The sequence below is a fragment of the Stegodyphus dumicola genome, chromosome 3, assembly GCF_044657685.1.
Source record: "Stegodyphus dumicola isolate Sdum_Otavi_A_Nest chromosome 3, ASM4465768v1".
Lineage (NCBI taxonomy): Eukaryota > Metazoa > Arthropoda > Arachnida > Araneae > Eresidae > Stegodyphus > Stegodyphus dumicola.
The window spans coordinates 189,705,782-189,724,126 of NC_140770.1; the positions used below are offsets into that span (position 1 = coordinate 189,705,782).

An 18,345-nucleotide genomic window follows, 5' to 3' on the forward strand; every position below is an offset into this window, starting at 1 on the left:
TTTTTCAGAGTCTGTCAGCTACTAAAGGGGCTGAAAAATTTAACATTTTAAAAGAACTTTTCTCAGTTTTCTGTTTTTCATTGCTTTCATTTCTTCATATTCTTATCAGCCAAATGATGAGTGATAATATTTACAAACCAGGTATTTAAATTTTTGAATTATAACAATAATTCATAAAATTTTATAAATGCAGTCACAAACATTCTTTTGGATTTGTTCATTGAATCATTACAATATTTTTAAAAATATTAGAATTTTAAATTTAAATCAAAATGTTTAAAAAAAATATCTATTATAGAAAAGGAAGCCGAAATAAAAAGCGTGATTGTAGTAAAATTAAATGTAAAGCGTTTTAATAGACTAATTAAATTTTACGAGATAATGACTTTGTCAATTTAAATCTTATTTAAATTTTAAAATAAATATTAACTTTTTGAAAAAGTAAGTTTTTTGTTTTGTTTTGTCATCCTTATACTGATGAATAGTTTTACAAAATAATGCAAAGTAAAAAGAAGTCTACTGCTTTAAAAATCTAAAACGAGATTGAATGTTAAAAAATACAATTAAAAAAAATTGTAGTTTTTCATCATAGAATTAAAAAATCAAATTTCATTTTGAAATACCGTTCTTCAAGTAAATATCAAGAGGTAACTAATTATGGCATTACACTGAGTTCAAAAGTTTAAGTGTTTTTTTTTTTTACTTGTTAGAAGAATTGTTACTCTTGAGAAGACTGAATTCGTAAAGGACTTAGGAGGAACTGATTTCTGCTTATGTTATAAATGGACAGGACACATGCAGTCTGAGCATTTCGTTAGACGTTAGTTATACTTTTATACCTGTTTTTAACACTATGAAGTATATCGTAAAAAATAGCGTAGGTTGAAAGGCCGAGAGAACATCCGATATTCTGTCCCTGTGGCTCAGTCTTTTGTATGTGTTCAATTTCTGAATAGTACATGAAAAAGTTCCTTCAGATTTCCTATACAAAAAACTAGAAAAATAAAATTTATTTCTTGGACAGGTAAGAATAGGGAGGGGAAAAATTGAATATTACCTTTCGAAACACAGGGATGCGCGATATTTGCTCTTTGGATTTTTAACTGCAAAATTCGAAAACGGTTCATAAAAATAACTAGAAAGAATTCAGTAACTCACGAGAAACTTTCAGAATGCATTTACACTTTTATCATTTTTGTCTTTCAAAGATGTTAGAAGTAAGTTTTCTTTGAATGCTAGAGATCTATAAAAAGAAGCAAAATACAAATATAGCTATAAAACAGCTCGTGATGGAATAGTACTGGAAAAACCCTTAAATTCTTTTATAGAAACAATCTAGTTTAATGTAAAACAGTGAGAAGTATTTCTTGAAAGTCACTATTTAATGAATTATTCTTTTTTATTTCTCATCAATGCACTTTTCATCGTTCACTGGGTCATCTAAAGAAAAGAATATAGAACACTGAACGTGCACTCACATGTGACTCGCAGTCTATGCGTCGTTGAAGCGGATCCAGTCACGTGGGGGTTCTTGGCGTGGCAAGAAAACACTTTCATATCTGGCTCCTGCAAAATGAAAGAATAAAATCAATATTCAAACTGGATAAGAATAAAGCATAAATAAAAGAACAAGTTGGAATAAATGTACCGGAACGAAACTTTCGCTGAATTTTTAAAATGAGAGAAACGAATAAAAAGTAGTTTATCCGAAATATTTATATTTCTTTTAGCGGGATCCTATTGAAATTGCAAAATCCTGTTTTAAAGTCCGGTACATACATTTTACATTTATTGAAAGCACGATGTTTTGCTTTATTTCGAGCACAACGGGGTTAAGAGGTTATCCGGTTTATTTTGCCACTAGAGTATGTTGTACGCGACCTCTACCTGCAGGAAATACTTCGAAAGAGAAATGCAGGAAGATTAAACTGGTATACTTTTATTAGAGTAAATTCCGCCTTGACATTTCAGAGTATTCTAAGAATCAATAAATAACCCATCAGTTAGCAATAAGATAACCCAATCCTGAAAGTGTTTGGTTAAGACTGAAATTACAAGAAATCATATTAATGTATACAACATCTAACACCTTTGTAATAAGAGATCCTATTTTAAATATTAATTGTTGGGGTCTATGTATTTCTTGTGTGAGCTGATTGCGGTCAAAAAATGACAATCTTGGAATTTAGCATTAAGGAAAATGATACCTGTTTTTAGAAAAATGGATTTGATAAATCTTCCATCGCCCATTATTACTGGTTAAAATTACATTTTTCATATATCTGTAATCGAAATAACCTTAGAAAAATTATATTTTTGCAAAGGTGTTTCATATACCTAAAATATCTCGCCTGCGGTTATTGATTTTTGTTCTATTCTTTACCACCATCTGTTCAGGAATTTGTATCTTAGTTCAAGACAAACTATACTTATTGTGATTCAGAGTATAAAAATATATTTTTGCTTTTGCAATCGCCTCGGAAAACTATCGACTGGCCTCAAGATGGCGTTACTCTTCTGCTATACTTAGCCTATGTTTACAATAAGCAAAAATATACCAGAAAATAATATTGCCTTGTTACATGGAATATTTAAAAATGATTAATCCGTAGTAGACAAAATTGTATCTTTCTTTTTAGTAGAATTATTTTTATATATTAAGAGAGCATAAAATTTTCAAGTTATTCTACATTTTATTAAACACCTGCTACACCTGCTTCCAATTTTAACTACCGCCTTATATCTAAATATCAGCTATTGTGAGTTGTATTTACAAGAAATGTTTATTTTGTTTGAAGCATACATTTAAGTCTTTAAGTATTTGTATAGTAAGAAGTTAATAGATGGAAATGGTATAACAGAACATGTTATACTAGTCCCATTTTTATTTTGTTTTCAAATAGTCTTTCCAAAAGAACAAGGTGCAATAAATATTTCTTTTTTGATCCAGAAAAACTTTCTCTATCCTTTTTTTTTTTCTGATTTTACACATCATTAATAAACAAAATTGTAGCATACCAAGCAATCATAATAATAATAATTACAATAATACCCTATTTAGTTATTCAAATAATATTTTAAAATATAAAATTTATATATCTCTTTCTGCATAAGAGAAAAATAAGAAGCTCTAAAAGATATTTGATTTTAGTAATTTGATAAATTAATAAGTGATTTGTTGGATATATATTTTTTGTGAGAGGGTAGGAATGATGAAATAAGTGTTTGGGGGAAATTTTAGAAAGCAGAAGTTTTAATAAAGAAAAATTAGAGCATTGAACAGTAAATGCGACGTAACTGATATTCAAGTAAGCTATATATATTAGGCAAAAGACAACCTTAATTTGGAAAGCTTTTGAATAAAACTCGATATTAAAGTTGTTTTTTAGTTTCACATTGGAATGTTCCACTTTCATTTAAAATTTTTTTATTTGATGGGCGTTCATATTTAAAATATTAGAAATTAAGCAAAGTATATAGCAACAACTTACATTTGCAAACTGATAAATAGTGCATAATGATATATAAGAAACAATTAGAAAGAAAAATATTCTCTCAGTTTTTACTAGTTTATAATTTACTATAACATCCAAATCCTCGAAAAGCAGAAGTACGGTCTGCAGAATTTTGAAGGCGGAGACTTCCGTAATCTTCGAGATCGCAAAATAGGGGCCCACCAGCGGCCGAGCGGTAAAGTTGCTGAACAGTGGTAGTTCGGTCCGAGGCTCGAATCCCGCGAACGGGCTGGCTGCATGGGCGTTTTCGTGGTTTTTCCCATGTGTAACGTGTATACGAGCCAGTTTCCCTTAGAAAGTCCTCCACGAAGGCACCCCTCCTCTTAGGCAGATAGCCCTAGTGTGCTTTGCCATAATTAAATACACACTCACAAAATAGGTGGGGCTTAAAAATACTCAAGATTGAAATTACAACCCACTTTACCTAAATCTAGTAAATTATAAACTAGTAAAAACTGAGAGAAAAATAATTTCTCTCACTTTTACTAGTTTATAATTTAATATATCATCTAAATCCTCGAAAAGCAGAAGTATTACCTGCAGAATTTTGAAGGCGGAGACTTCCGTAATCTTCGAGGTTACAAAATAGGTGGGGCTTGAAAATACTCGAGATTGAAATTACAACCCACCTTTCTTAAATCTTTTTTATTCCTGGGGTTTTGCTACTTCTATATCAATACTTCTATACCTGTATTTGAAATTTATATTTATTAACACAGCTTATTTTACGGCAGAGCTAATATTCAATATATCATAGCTTATATTAGAGCAGAGTATATATTAAATGCAACAGAGTTATATTCTGTATAATATTCAGCTCTTATATTGAATATTTATATTCAGTATAACAGAGCTTATATTCAATCTGTTTTACTATTTACAGAACTTATATTACAGACTAAGCTTTACCAGGCAAATTTTTAAACAAATGAATTTTTTTGGTTAAGTTTCAAAAAACAACGATTTCTCACAGAAATTTCTTTTAATTTTTCCTATATTTCATCGACTTAATGTCCGAAAAGCAGAAATAGTTTCATTAACAGTAACATTACTATGACTTTCTATTTGCATAAGAAAAGAGTTAGACAGCCATAAGTAAAGTATATGTTTAAAAGTTCCCATCGTTTAAATAAGCATGCAATAAATATTTCTACAATTGATCTAGAGAAACTTTCGCTATCCTTTTTTGTTCTGATTCTACACATAATTAAGAAGTTAAATTGCAGCATAAGTAGCATACGAAGTAATAATAATAATAATAATAATAATTACAACAATAAAAATAATAAAATACAAAAATTTTCAGATTTTATATTACGCTCAAAGGTGCTTTTTTTTTTAAGTCCAAAGGGGCTTTGTTCCTGAAGGACTATTATTTTCGTTTTACGATTTTGCGTTAAATCACTATAAATGTATGCATACTTCTCACATTGTGATAAAACAACAGTACATAGAGCCATCGAATTTTGAATGACGTAATCCTCCTACGAATATGGGCATTAGAGAGACCAAATTTGAAATTTGGAATTGTTTTGCTATTGATTTCATATTTTGTAAAACGAATTTTTTAGTAGTTAACTCAATGATTTAAAAGCGAGCAATGGCAACATTCTACGGATCGAATAAAAAAACCTTTTTATCTAACCAGTGCGCGGAACTGTGTATCGGAAATTCTAAAGATAGTCTCATTTTAAAATTAATTTGCGATATTGCTATTGAACTGAATTTCATGGCTTAAGTGCAAAGAGAATGATATTTAATAAATAAAGGTAACACACAAAACGTTAAAAAAACGCCCCTTTGGACGTAATTTAAAATCTGAAACTTTTCAGATTTTTTTTTTAATATTTTGTGTGCCAATTTTATTTATTAAATATCATGTTTTTCTCACTTAAATCATGAAATTCAATTCAACAGCAATATTACAAATAATATGAAAAGAGCATATCTTTCAAATTTCAGATACACAGGCTCGAGTGGTGGAGAAATGTTTTTTCCCGTACAGTGCTGCCATTGCTCGCTTTGAAATCGCTAAGTTTGTTAAACAAAAATTCGTTAAAGTTTTACACAATATGAAATAAATAATAAAACAAATTCCGAATTTAGACTTCCAGATGCCCATATTCCATTGGAGGATGACGTTATTCAAAATTTGATGGCTCTAGATGCCATTTTTTTTATCACAGTGCGAGAAACATACGTAGATTTATGCATTCTTTTTTATTTAATTCCCTTAAATATAATACAGGGCTATAATATTTGGTAGCAACAACTTGAAAGTGATTCAACGCATTTAAGTTTTTAACGCAAAATGCAAAAACGAAATTAATAGCTCTTTTGGGAAAAAACTGCTAATAATATTAATAATGACTCTTTTCTTAAGTTATGCTTAATTCTTTACGGATGCATTTATTACTGCCACGTTGTCATTGCTGACCCATCATATCATCAATCTTCCAATTTGGTGTTTGGTGCTAAGCATCGCGTCTTGGTTAGAATGATATTTGATTTCGTTCTAAAAGATGTTGTTTTAAGCATTTAATTTTTAATACTTCCACCAACTTAGTACGCTGACTTTTGAATTATTGTTAAAAATCACTTATATCGCAAAAGCGAATATTTGCCTCTTTTACGTCTCATGTAGGTTTCTTAGTATATTGTTATTATTTATTTTATTTATTTGTAAATAACATGCGTTTGCCACTTAAACTGTTAGTAGTCTTATCTTTTAATATTTCAGAGATACAGAATTAAAACCATGATGAAATGAGCATATTGTTAGATATTCTCTGCCTGTTAATTAACCTAGTCCCAAAGAAAATACAGAGAAGAATTCTTAATCTGTTTTACACTAGTGTTAAAAACGTATGTTTGCGTGTGTTATAACCCTAAATACTTCATAATTTTAGTAATATTTCTTTGTTTGGTTGAGATTTCAACGATTCAGTTGAATTGAAGTATTTAATTGTCAACTTTATTTGAAGTGTGTGCCTGGACTTTTATCAGTAATCATTCTAATAACGCTTTCAAAGCTTTTATTTCAAAGATGCATTCCAAATGGGTCTCCGATAATTCTATTTTACATTACGAGCTACATATATACATTAGTCTTTCCTTGTTGAAAGCTATATGAAGCAAATGTCATGTGCTTACCATCCTCTCAATACATTCCCAATGCCAAAGAGGCTTAGATTTATCGCTTCTATACAAGAGATTGCAAGCGGAAAGTAAAGTAGTAGGAAATGTAATATTCAAGACCTTAGTTCAAGATTTCCCAAATGATTACCAGATCTTACGTGATATATTCTGAGCACTATAGTAATATATTGGCAACATTAGGAACAACATACGATTCAAATTTATTCTACAAAGTTTTGAATCTGATACTCGTAATTTATATAACAACTTTGCTCCCAAGAGCCCTTTCAAATAAATTAAAGCTCAGCAAAGACTCTTTGAGCTGTCTAATTACTCATTCTAGACAGAAAAGAAAAGAAGTAAGGAATTAAAGAATCTTACATAGAGGGGAATTAAGTGCAGTTCATACATCATCGAGTAAATTTAAAATTATAGAGATAAAAATAGGTTTTTAACAGTGCTCTCATTCACGTGTTCTAAATTGATTTATTTGTCCAAAGCATATTAGTATATGATAAAAGAAATAGAACAAATAAAGGATAGTAAAAGAGCAACTTCAATGCTTTCAGCTGGGTATGATGCCAAGCAATCTGTAATGGGATTTCATGCCATGCAACTATTACTTTTTTACCATTTTTTCGAAAAATCCAATTAAAATTACTCGAAAGATCACTCTAGCGATGAAACGTGATCATACATACATTGAATATTATTTGTTACGATGGGAATGTAGATTTAACGTTTGAAGTAATGCAAAGATAGTGAACGTTCACGTAATTCCATACTTCTCCTCCAAATTTAAACAAAATAATATTAAAATTTTATCTCCCAGTAATAATTCTCTTTGCTTTAAAGTCAATAAATATAAGGTATGAATTTAAATTACTTTCATTCAACAAATCCTTTTTATTCTTCATTAATTATTTCAAAAAAAAAATATTTTATTTCTAAAACGGTTGAAAAAAATTAAAACTTAGTATATTTTTATTTCATTCACATAATTTTATAGCAATTGCAATATAAGAAAAGTGCTGAAATGCATGTAATTCTTTTAATTAGGTTAATATAGTTTTAGTATGGAAACTGCGGATAACTACATCAAATAATTAAAATAAATGAAAAATATGAATTATAAAAAACGTCATATGTCATCTCTGAAAGCAGTTAAATGCAATTTACATTGTCTTGTGAATTTTAACCTTAGACCTAACTTGGAATATTACGATAGATATCTAGACTCCTTTGATGAAGGTCATTTCATATTTCATAAAACTACACCACCAGTCGTGCTAAATTTAGAAAACGCTATATTGCCTCACTCTTGTAATCAACTGCGAAAGATCCCAGGAGACATATGATTTCAGTTATACATTAATAGTGGGAACACTTAAACTCTAAAAAAAAAGCTTGCTGATGTATTGCCCGCCTGAAATATAGCCCATTAAATCGTTTGTCCAACGCCACTTGCCCGGCGAGTACCTATACCCTAGCAACTCAATTGGCCGACGCGTACGTTTTGTAGACACGTATAAGGTATTTTCTCTCTCTTTTATGCCTCCGTGGTGTAACGGTAGTATTCTCGGTGCGTATTCGAGAGTCCAAGTTCGACTCACGGCAAAGGCATTGCCCATTTTATATCTTTCCTGTTTAAAATAACCTAATGTCTTTACAATGGCGCACGAACTAAACGGTGGTGGACGACGATTCTTTACCACCAAGATTTGGTGATTCATCTCCTAATCCTCAGTCGCCCTTTAAAAGGGGGTGTATAAGGTATTTTCTTCCTTCTTTCTGCATGCCTTCGTAGTGTAATAGTGAAACATTCAGAGCATATTCGAGAGGCCCAGATTCGAGTTCCGACGTGTGTATTTGCTCATTTTTTCATGTCTCCTGCTTAAAATAACCTAATGTGCCTACACAGGTTACTTTTTTATTGAAAACAAGATGGCAGAATATTATATTTCATAAAAATAACCATAATATATGTGTGGGCATTTATTTAATTTATGAAAATTTTGTTCATATTTTGCATTTCTGGAGAACCTCTTTTTTCCCTGTTTTTTACAAATTTTCTCCTGTTAGTATCCTATCCTTTCCTTGGAACGTTTCTCAAAGGCAGTACTCTGATCCTCTCACTTTTGAAGAATTTCTTGATTTCGATTTCAACGAGAGGAAATTCCTTGGAGAACGGTTCTTTTAACGCTTTCGGTCATTAATTGGGAGGGGAAGATAACTTTACAAAATTCGTTTAAATAACATAGAAAATGTTGCCTCAAGACTAAACATGTAGGACGTTACACCTTACATCATTCTTCTAGGCTCTTATTATGTCTTCTGTTTCATTCTTTCCCACATATTCGGTGTATGTGTTAAGGTTTTTGAGCATGTTTCACTTTTAAAAAATGGCTCAAATGTACAAAGTAGTGCTTTTAATTGGGGGTTATTCTAAGCTAATTTTTGATGGTTATCTAATGCCAAAAAACAAGAAGAAATTTTATGTCTTTTACTGGAGTTGCGAGAAGCGCAAAACTTAGAATTGTGGAAGTATACAAACATTTAATTGTAACTGCACATAACTTTCGGAATCAATTCCTGACGCTTAAAAAATGCTGCAGTAACTGAAAAAATAGTAAACTGAAGGCCCAAATTCGCGCATTACCAGCGCAAATTATTCAGGAAGAAGCAAATGCTAGCTAGCAGCAAAGTCAATGCTTGGTCTGCATGCTCTACGTCAAGGTATAAAAGAGCTCATAAAAAAGTTTTGCCTTCACAGCCAACTACTTTGGAAAACATTGGTACTATACCAACATTAAATAATTCATTCTATTACATTGAATGCATATATTTATTCATGACAAAAAAAAAGCTGCGTGCTTAATAGAAGCCCTTTATTAGATAATGAATGGGGCATTTAAAACTCATCCAAGACTTTTCTTTCACATGTCTACCATTTATAACTTACATGCAGGGTACTTTTACAGACTATTTAAAAAATAAAAGATTCAAAGCAGCATTTGGAGGACATTCCATTTTTCAAAACTACATTCCAACTCATGGCAACCTATGAATGATTTCAACAACTGCCAGGACAGAAACTTCTTAGATAATCTCTGCAAATTACTAGTTATAAAAATACTGCAGGACGCTCAAAAAGCATATCGTTTGAAATCTCTCTAGGTAAAACAGTCCATCTCCTGATAGACACCAGATCTTAACACGGAGAGAAGCAGAGTGCGAGAAATTCGCACAAGAGCTAAATAACGGTGAATACAGATCTACAGCAACCTCAAAATGATATCGTACAATAAAGCCAGAGCTTTCTATAAAAGAAAAATTAAAGAGGCCAAGATATCCTCATGGAGAACCTACTGTGGTAATATCACAGAAACCTTTGGAACTGCCCGAAATATAACATGTAACAAGGAGTTCGTCCTACAGCCCTTACGCGTGTGGTGAATAGTACTGCGTCATCCAGCGTCAAAATTATCAGTGAGATCATAAATACAGTTTTCCCTGATGATGATTAATTTACCAGAAGAAACGAACCGCCTCCTACGCAAACGGAAATGGATAACATCGTATGCATTCTATCACCCAAAAAAGCTCCAGGCACGGATGGTATTGGTAATATCATCATTAGAGAGATTCACCGGAAATTCCCTAAAGTTATTCTTCGCGGAATTTCAGCTTTCTGGAAACATTAGCACTTTCCTAAAAAGATGAAGTTGGCAGAGGTGGCATTATATCTAAAATTTGGCAAAATTCCGCCAGTTATTTTATCTTACAGGCCAGTCTGTCTAATGCCAGCGCTCGGTAAGATACTGAAAGGAGTAATTCTTTCCAGACTTAACGTCTTTCTGAAAAGGACCAAGGCCCTGCACCCCAAATAATATGCATTCCTAGTAGACAGATCAACCGAGCATATCATATGCCCATGCATGGATGTGGTCCGCTACTGGCTGCCTATGATGATGTTCGGCAGTCTCTCTGCAAAACGAACACATAATGGTCCGAATCTCCTGCCATCCCACATGAGCAATGGTGGTTTTCGTGTCGTCTGAAGCGATGCAGATTAGTCTTGAAAGGACCGTGCCCTGTTAGAAACTGGGTTAAGGCGAGTTCCTTTTTAGATGCCGGCAGGATTTTGGGAAAAATCTGTAAACTCCTCTTCCAGTGGTCTCTTTTTCCCACATATGTTGCCAACGCTTCAGTAGTTCTCTCTCGTGCTCAGCTTTTAAGAACGAGTCCGGGAGAGGCACATCAAGTGTGAGAACGTAAGGGTCAGCTGCACGCCCTGAGTGTGCTACCGTTACACCAAGAAGGCATGCAGAAAGCAGGGATAAAATACCTTTTAATATCACTTAACGCTGGCTGGTGTAATGCCCGACTATCGTGATAGAAACCTTCAGTCCAAGTGTTTATATCACAAATGTTCGGCGTTATTTCGATCAAGGGATGAAGGTCGTCAAAATTGTGAATAAAACTAGTTAGAGTATATACGTTGGCAGTAAAAGAACAGCAGAGTATCAAACACAAGAATGACTGTTGTCTGACGGACATTTCTGAATAACCTAATTTCCTTTTTTAGGAGATTAGACTTGGTCATACTGCTTCCCAGAGTTGAAAGTTCTGGATAACTTTCACTGAGAACTTCTTTCTCTACTTGGAGGGCAGTCTATTTGTATATCTTTTATGGAAGATTGACGAAATGGAGACTGGCATCAGTCAAGAAGTACATGCTACTCCACACCTATGCTGAGCCGCTTCATGGAAAAAAGACTGAAAATTCAGCATTTTCTATATTTTATTAAAGGCATGTATTTTGCATTTTAACGTATTAATAACATAAACTGTCTTTCAAAGTAAACATCAAGCTTCAAAACAAGGTTTAATGCAACATATTATTGGTTTAGTGTTAGTTATGAAGAAATGAGATAAATTTATCTCATTTTAATAAGGTGCTTAAAATCAATAATAAGTTTGAGCCTTGATGAGACAAGCATCTAATCAACATTCCATCTCCAACAATTCTTGATACGACATTACTACTAAAAGGATTACTATTATTATTATTATTGTTTCAATTTGAGGGTATCGAGGAATATGATATGATATTCTAACACACGCAGTTGTCAATTTTATACAAAAAAATCCTGTTATTGTTCTTAATTTATCTTTATACGTTATTTACAGGAGTAATTAAACTTCGTATGGCTTTCATATTTTGGGGTATCAGAAAACTGGTTAACAAATTTTATTTCGAAGTGGTCATGCTCATTCAAAATGTATGCAGAAATATGCACTATTTAAACCATCTCTTTGTGTAATGCAGTTTTCTGTCGAGAAAGTGTATCGTATCCTCCAAATAATAATTTAATGAAAATAAAGTTATTATCATTAAATCATTATTTGTAGGATACGATAAAAGTTAATATACTAGAATCAATAACTAGTTATCATTCAGAAGAAACAGAAATTTAGCTTTTGTTTGGTTAAAAATTATTCTTTCAAAGTCACATGTTTATTCTCTGAAGAGGATTCTCTATATTCTTCTCTATATTCTTTGATTATGATAAAGTATTAAACATATACATTTGCATATCATTTGCAGTTCTTGTACCCTCCAAACCCAGACGAAAGAAAAAGGGATTAGCATAAAGTTGATATATTGCAAATCTGTGCAAACATTATGAAGAGTGTTAGAACTCGTACAAGAGACAACTTTTGCATCAAAATGCCAAATTCCCCAAAAAGCCGCAAGTAAATTGTATGCTTTTGATTACTATCCCAAAATGCCCCTTTGTAAGTTGACCTACCAAAATATATACTTTATACTTTTCTTCCAAAATAAATACTAATTTATCTACCTGGAGATATTTCAGAATGCGTAACTGTGTATTTAAAGGTATCAAGAAAAATATTTTGAACGTATATTTACGACTTGGCCACATACAGAGTTCTCTTAAGCGTCCTGTAATACAGTCGAAGTGTGTTAATGAATTTAGCATGACATTTATTCATAAAATTTACGTCTTTAAGAAGTTATAAATTTAAAAAAATTAAAGTAGATTCAAGCAACAAGTTTACACTTAGAACCTATACCATCAACATGTGACTACAAATTCATTGTCAGTGTTTGAGTGTAAATCTACACTAACTAAAATGCAGAGTTCTGAGTCACAGATGCGATAATATGAAATTTCGAACTCTCAATAATTTTTTCTCTTAACAACTTGAAATGATCAGGTTAGTGCACCAACATCCATGTGTTTTTCTTCAAAACATCCGGCCGATTTCAACAGACCATATGTATATGTATGTAAAATATTTTAGAATAAAATATGTATGTAAAATATTTTAGAATAAAATATGTATGTAAACATATTTTAGAACTCACTGTTTCTTTCTTTACATTGGTGGTATGATGTTGTTATGCATTAATTGTTATTAAATTCAAGCTTTAAGTTAATGTGCTTCTTATTCAGTTTTGATCAGTAATTGAAGTTATTAATTTTTTTGCTTTGGTTGTAAGTTTTAAGCTGTAAACGTCTGGTAAACTTTAAATTTAAGTTGAAAACTTTATAAGTGTTTTTTTTAATTGAAGTTGTTTCATTTGAATTTTTGTTTTGGAACTTAGTTTTACTTTGGTTTTGTAAAGTTTATTTTGACCCTTAAGGTTATGTAACTTTTAACTTTTTAAGGAAGGTGCCGAACGGAGAATGGGAGCCTAACCGTGTGAATGATTCCGGACCTGAGTTGATCTAATTAATTAATTAATTCCTTCTTTCCTTTATTTTGTAGATAATACAGTGTTCTATAAAAGCCTAGCGGGAGGAATGTTGTTTCCCTTCATACGGATTTGTAACAAGCTGGCATTTGTAAACTGTTAAGTGTAAAGGATCTTGTGATCCATCCCAGGTGAAAAAATGTTTAAATTCATAAGGTATGTTAATTTATTTTGTTTCTTCAGAAAAAAATGTTATAGACCAGCCTCTACCACTTTAAAATGTAACCTTAAAAATTGGTTGTCAAAAATAAAAGTTAGATTGTTTTCTTACATATTTGTATTTGTTTTAATTTTAGTTATGACACTGGACCTACCTTAATTTTTAACTGTGTCATTGCTCATTTTCACAACGCAAATCCTTAATACTTGTATAATGAGTTGTTATATTGTTTGTGCACACCTCTTTTCTTGAATGTTATTCTCACACGAATTACTCTCAGCAAAAATTGTTTACAGGTATTGAACATCTGTTACACATTTAGCTTACTCATTGTTGACATAATTACTCTCAGGTCATGAATAATTTTTTATCAGTGATGTTGACTAGTTGCACAAAATGTTAAATGAATTATGTTATATTGTTCTATACTTAATATACTACAATGTCGTGAAAAGAAAAAAAGAAGCCACACGAAAATGTTCACAGCTGATTTCCTGTATGTTGCGAATTCCACACAGTTTTAAGTTTCTTTTATGTGTTTGGTATAAAATCATTGTTTCAAGTTTTTGTGAAATCAGAAATAAATACCGTTCTTCATTACCTAAAATAATGAGTTTTCCATTTGTCAAACTATGGCCAAAAATGCCATAGCTTTCACCAGTTTGTTTCGGCATAATTGTAAATTGTTTGAAACATGTGGTAATTTCGCTTCACTGTAAATAATGAGTATACACTGAATTATGTTAGGTTCTAATATGAAATGTGTTAAACATAACAGTTAATGGAGGGAAACTTGTAGGATTTTATTTTTCTGATAGTTATTTTTATTTTGGAATATGCCTTTCTTTTACCTCCTACTTTCTTACCTACATTTCCCTGCCAGAATGGTTTCCAGTATTACGATTTACGCAAATAAGGTAGAAACTAGTATTTAAGCTGAGGTTCGAGTTACTTCAGCAGGAGAGCGTGTTCTGTTTTTCGGTCACGTTGTTGCTATTAGTTAAATCTTGCTATTATACGGCCGTACGGTGGCGATTCTTAATTAAGAACCAACTACGCGAACTTTATGCTTTACCGCTTTCAGTTGATTAATTTTATTGAGTATTAGTTAGTTTGTATTTTTTATTCAGTTAAACTGGAGGCTTCATGTACGCCCAAGAAGGGCCATCTGTAAATATATCTTGAGTTAGATTACATTTTAAACCTTCTTCAGAGTTGTTAATTACAACCACGAACTCAGAAAATAGTCGCTACTACTTAGTTCATCAGTATTCTAGATTTGGGGGATCTCTATTTTAGATAGTATATTATAAACTTAAAATCTATATTCAGCAAATTAAGCATTTGGGGAGCTGACATAATCATCTTTATTTCATTATACATGGCACATTAACCTTCTTTCTTTAGTACAGCTGCCTGGTTATCTCAGAATTCCCAAATATCCATCATAAAACTTCAAATGTTAAAATATATGTTAAATTTTCCTTAAACAATATAGTACTTCGTATGCCCTTTATTCTTTCAGATTTATAAGAGCTCTGTGCTCAGCCTTTATAATGTATTACATATCCTTAAGTTCCATAGACATCCGTTTCAATTTAAAGTGCAGAAGATAGATGGAAGACATACAGCATTTTATTACGCCTTCTCAGTCAGAGGTTCAAAGAACACAGGTAACTCAAACTATTGATCTGAGTTCTTTCAAGACGTCTTCCCAAGGCGAACGGTATGCAATCTATCTCAAGTCGAAGGATATCGAAACCATTATTTTCGGTTCTTTTATCTAGGAATCCTTTCAAAGATTAAAGTTCTGAAAACTGTTCGCATCCGGCGATAGTAGCGGAAACAATCGATCAACTGGGGAACAATCATCAGAATTCATGAATTTAAGGCTCCACAAGGGAATGGTTTGGAATGTCCCTCGCGTATTTTGATTTCGCAGAGGAAATGGCTAAACTTGACCAAGACATACAGTATCTTTTATCTCTTTGTTTATGGGTTTTATTCCTATCTGGAGAACGCTGTAAAACTGGAGGGTGATTAAGTTTTTATGATACATGTTTATCAAGATTTCTAGGGACGAAGGTGATTTTGATTCTCGGGCTTTCAAATATAAAATACGGACTTGCTTAAGAGGTAATATTTAAACAGCACTTTCATTTCTCAAAAGCTTGAGCATAGCATTGTAATAAAGAAAACCAGTTTCAATGCCTAATAGTTTATTTTTTAATATTTATATTTTCGTAATTTATAAAACTTGATTTTACTTCACACACAGCTAAACCATTTAATTAAAAAACACAGTGACAAAATTGTTGAGGCAGGTTATTTTTTTAAGAGATGGTACGTAAAAATATATAAGTATAGTGTATGAATTAAATGTAACGTTTATAACAATAATTTAATATTTGACATAAGAAGCAATCGCATAATACATGATACATTATACTGTTACAGATGTGTTAAGAGTTACTTATGCGTACCCTGCGAAAAAAACGGGGCCAGTTTTATATCTTCCGTTCTACTGAGCCGATTGAACAAATTCAACTTGCCTTTTTTATGTCTCGAAAGAACGACTTAGGATATGTATTAGATTTATATATACCATTGTTCTAATATAGGCATTTTGACACAAAATCGGGCTTTTTGTCAAATGACGTGCCAATTGTTTTCCATATTTCGAGTCTATGATTCAAATTCTACAAAACTGCCAAGCTATGTAAAAATCGCACGAGTACTTTTCTAAATTTTAGCTCCTCATTGTTCATTGAATTTGATATATAATTATTAATAGCTCTTTTTTTTATTAAACTTACTTGAGTCCTTCTTCCAGAAAGCGAAATTTAGGCTTAATCTAAATATTATTCGCCCATTTTTTTATGATTCATTTTTAAAATTTTCACTTTTAAATGTTTTTTATCATTTTTTCGAAAAAAATATTATAACCTATAAAATTTTTAGCATCATCTTAAAATAGATGTATTTCTAGGAACACCTGCAAACAATTAAAATATTTTATCCAAAATTTTCTATGCTGTACGTGAACTTGCATATTGGAGCGTTTTGAAATTTGGCATGTTTGTTTTAAGCAATAATAAAGCCAAATATGGTTTACGCATTTTATTCAAATTATTTGAAACTATTAATGATGACGTTTACGCTCGTGTACAATGAAAAAAGGGGAAAGGAAAACAGGTTGCTATAATTTAAGAAGTTTGCGAAGCAAATGGCGCAAACTGAAAAAAAAATGCGCCAAGATAAAGTTTTGAATTTAAATTTCTCACTAAATTTTACAAAGTTTAATATTTAGGCATAATTTAAGTCGTAGAATAGTGGTGGTGGTGTATTTAATTATGGCAAAGCACACTAGGGCTATCTGCCTAAGGGGAGGGATGCCTTCGTGGAGGACTTTCTAAGGAAACTGGCTCGTATATACGTTACACATGGGGAAAACCACGAAAATGCCCATGCAGCCAGCCCGTTCGCGGGATTCGAACCTCGGACCGAACTACCAGTGTTCAGCGACTTTACCGCTCGACCGCTGGTGGGCCAAAGTCGTAAAAAAATTGCATGTCATTTTAGAAAAAGTCTGATTTTGTGTCAAAATACCTATATCAGAACAATGCTATATATAAATCTAATACATATCTTAAGTCGCGCTTTCGAGGCATGAAAAACGCAATTTTAATTTCGTCAATCGGCCCAGTAGAACGGAAAGATATAGAACTGTCACTTGTTTCCGCAGTCTATATATTAAATATAATAAAAGCCACAGTCATATCAAAACGTTTCTCCAGTTTAAGACATTTTTCTAGTCGAAATTTAGAAGTGAAAACAAAGAAAATTTGCAGCATCATAACATTTCAAAACGCTGATTAAAAAATTTACAAACACAATTTTGAATAAATTAATAATCAATTTACTTTTCAGTTGAATGACACTGTTTTCAATCGAATTGAAAATAAGACAGTTTCATTATTTTTTTTCCGAAATTTCAGAACTTATTTAAAATAGTTTTCATACGATAATATGTGACGAGTTACTACATTTTATTGAAAGACGCCTTTTATTTAGATTAGCATACTATTTATTTGTATTTAATAGATCTGAATTTAATTAGTTAATAGATATTTTCTTCTAAAGTATTTTAAAATATGAAGCAGACAATTAGTTTTGGCATAATAAAGGGAGTTATCATAGCTTCTTTTCATTTCATGGTATTCGTATCAAATAATATTTCAGATTCATTCTTTTTGCACTAACAAATGAGCATAATTTTATCATATATTTTGCAAATTCATTTCATTAATTGTAATAATATTTTAAACCGTTTTATTCTTTGTATTACAGTTTTTTAATTAATTGATGAATGATTCTATCAACTAATTTGCTGCTTGTTCGATTGTATTAACTTTTCAGATATCGAAAAATAAATATATAACATTATGTTAATTTATGCTTACAGAAACATTGGTGTTGTTCCAGCAAAGGTCTTATTGTCGGTTTAACAAATGCCTAGCAGGCAGTGTGCTTATTAGAGAGTGCCTGGTAGATAATGTTAAAACTGGAGGGAGAGGGAAAGGAAAGGAGGCAAAGAAACGCTTGAACTTTAGCAATACGAAAGCCGTTAATGTGCACATTATCTAGGTACAATGTGAAAAACATTTGATTCCGCACACCGTGCAAATCAGTTAATTTGCAGATTAGCTAGGTAATGTTCACATTAAAGAACTTCACACTTTAGT

General features: G+C 31.7%; 1 protein-coding gene across 3 annotated transcripts in view; it reads right to left on the reverse strand.

Annotated features, from left to right (window-relative positions):
- The window catches only part of LOC118185412 (nephrin-like), a 1,505,573-nt gene that overhangs the window by 687,237 nt on the left and 799,991 nt on the right, over positions 1-18,345 (reverse strand). For all 3 annotated transcript variants that reach the window (XM_085813712.1, XM_085813714.1, XM_085813713.1), the window contains one exon: positions 1,479-1,566. In XM_085813712.1, the coding sequence (XP_085669838.1) occupies positions 1,479-1,566 (88 nt within the window). The remainder of the gene's footprint in view (positions 1-1,478; positions 1,567-18,345) is intronic.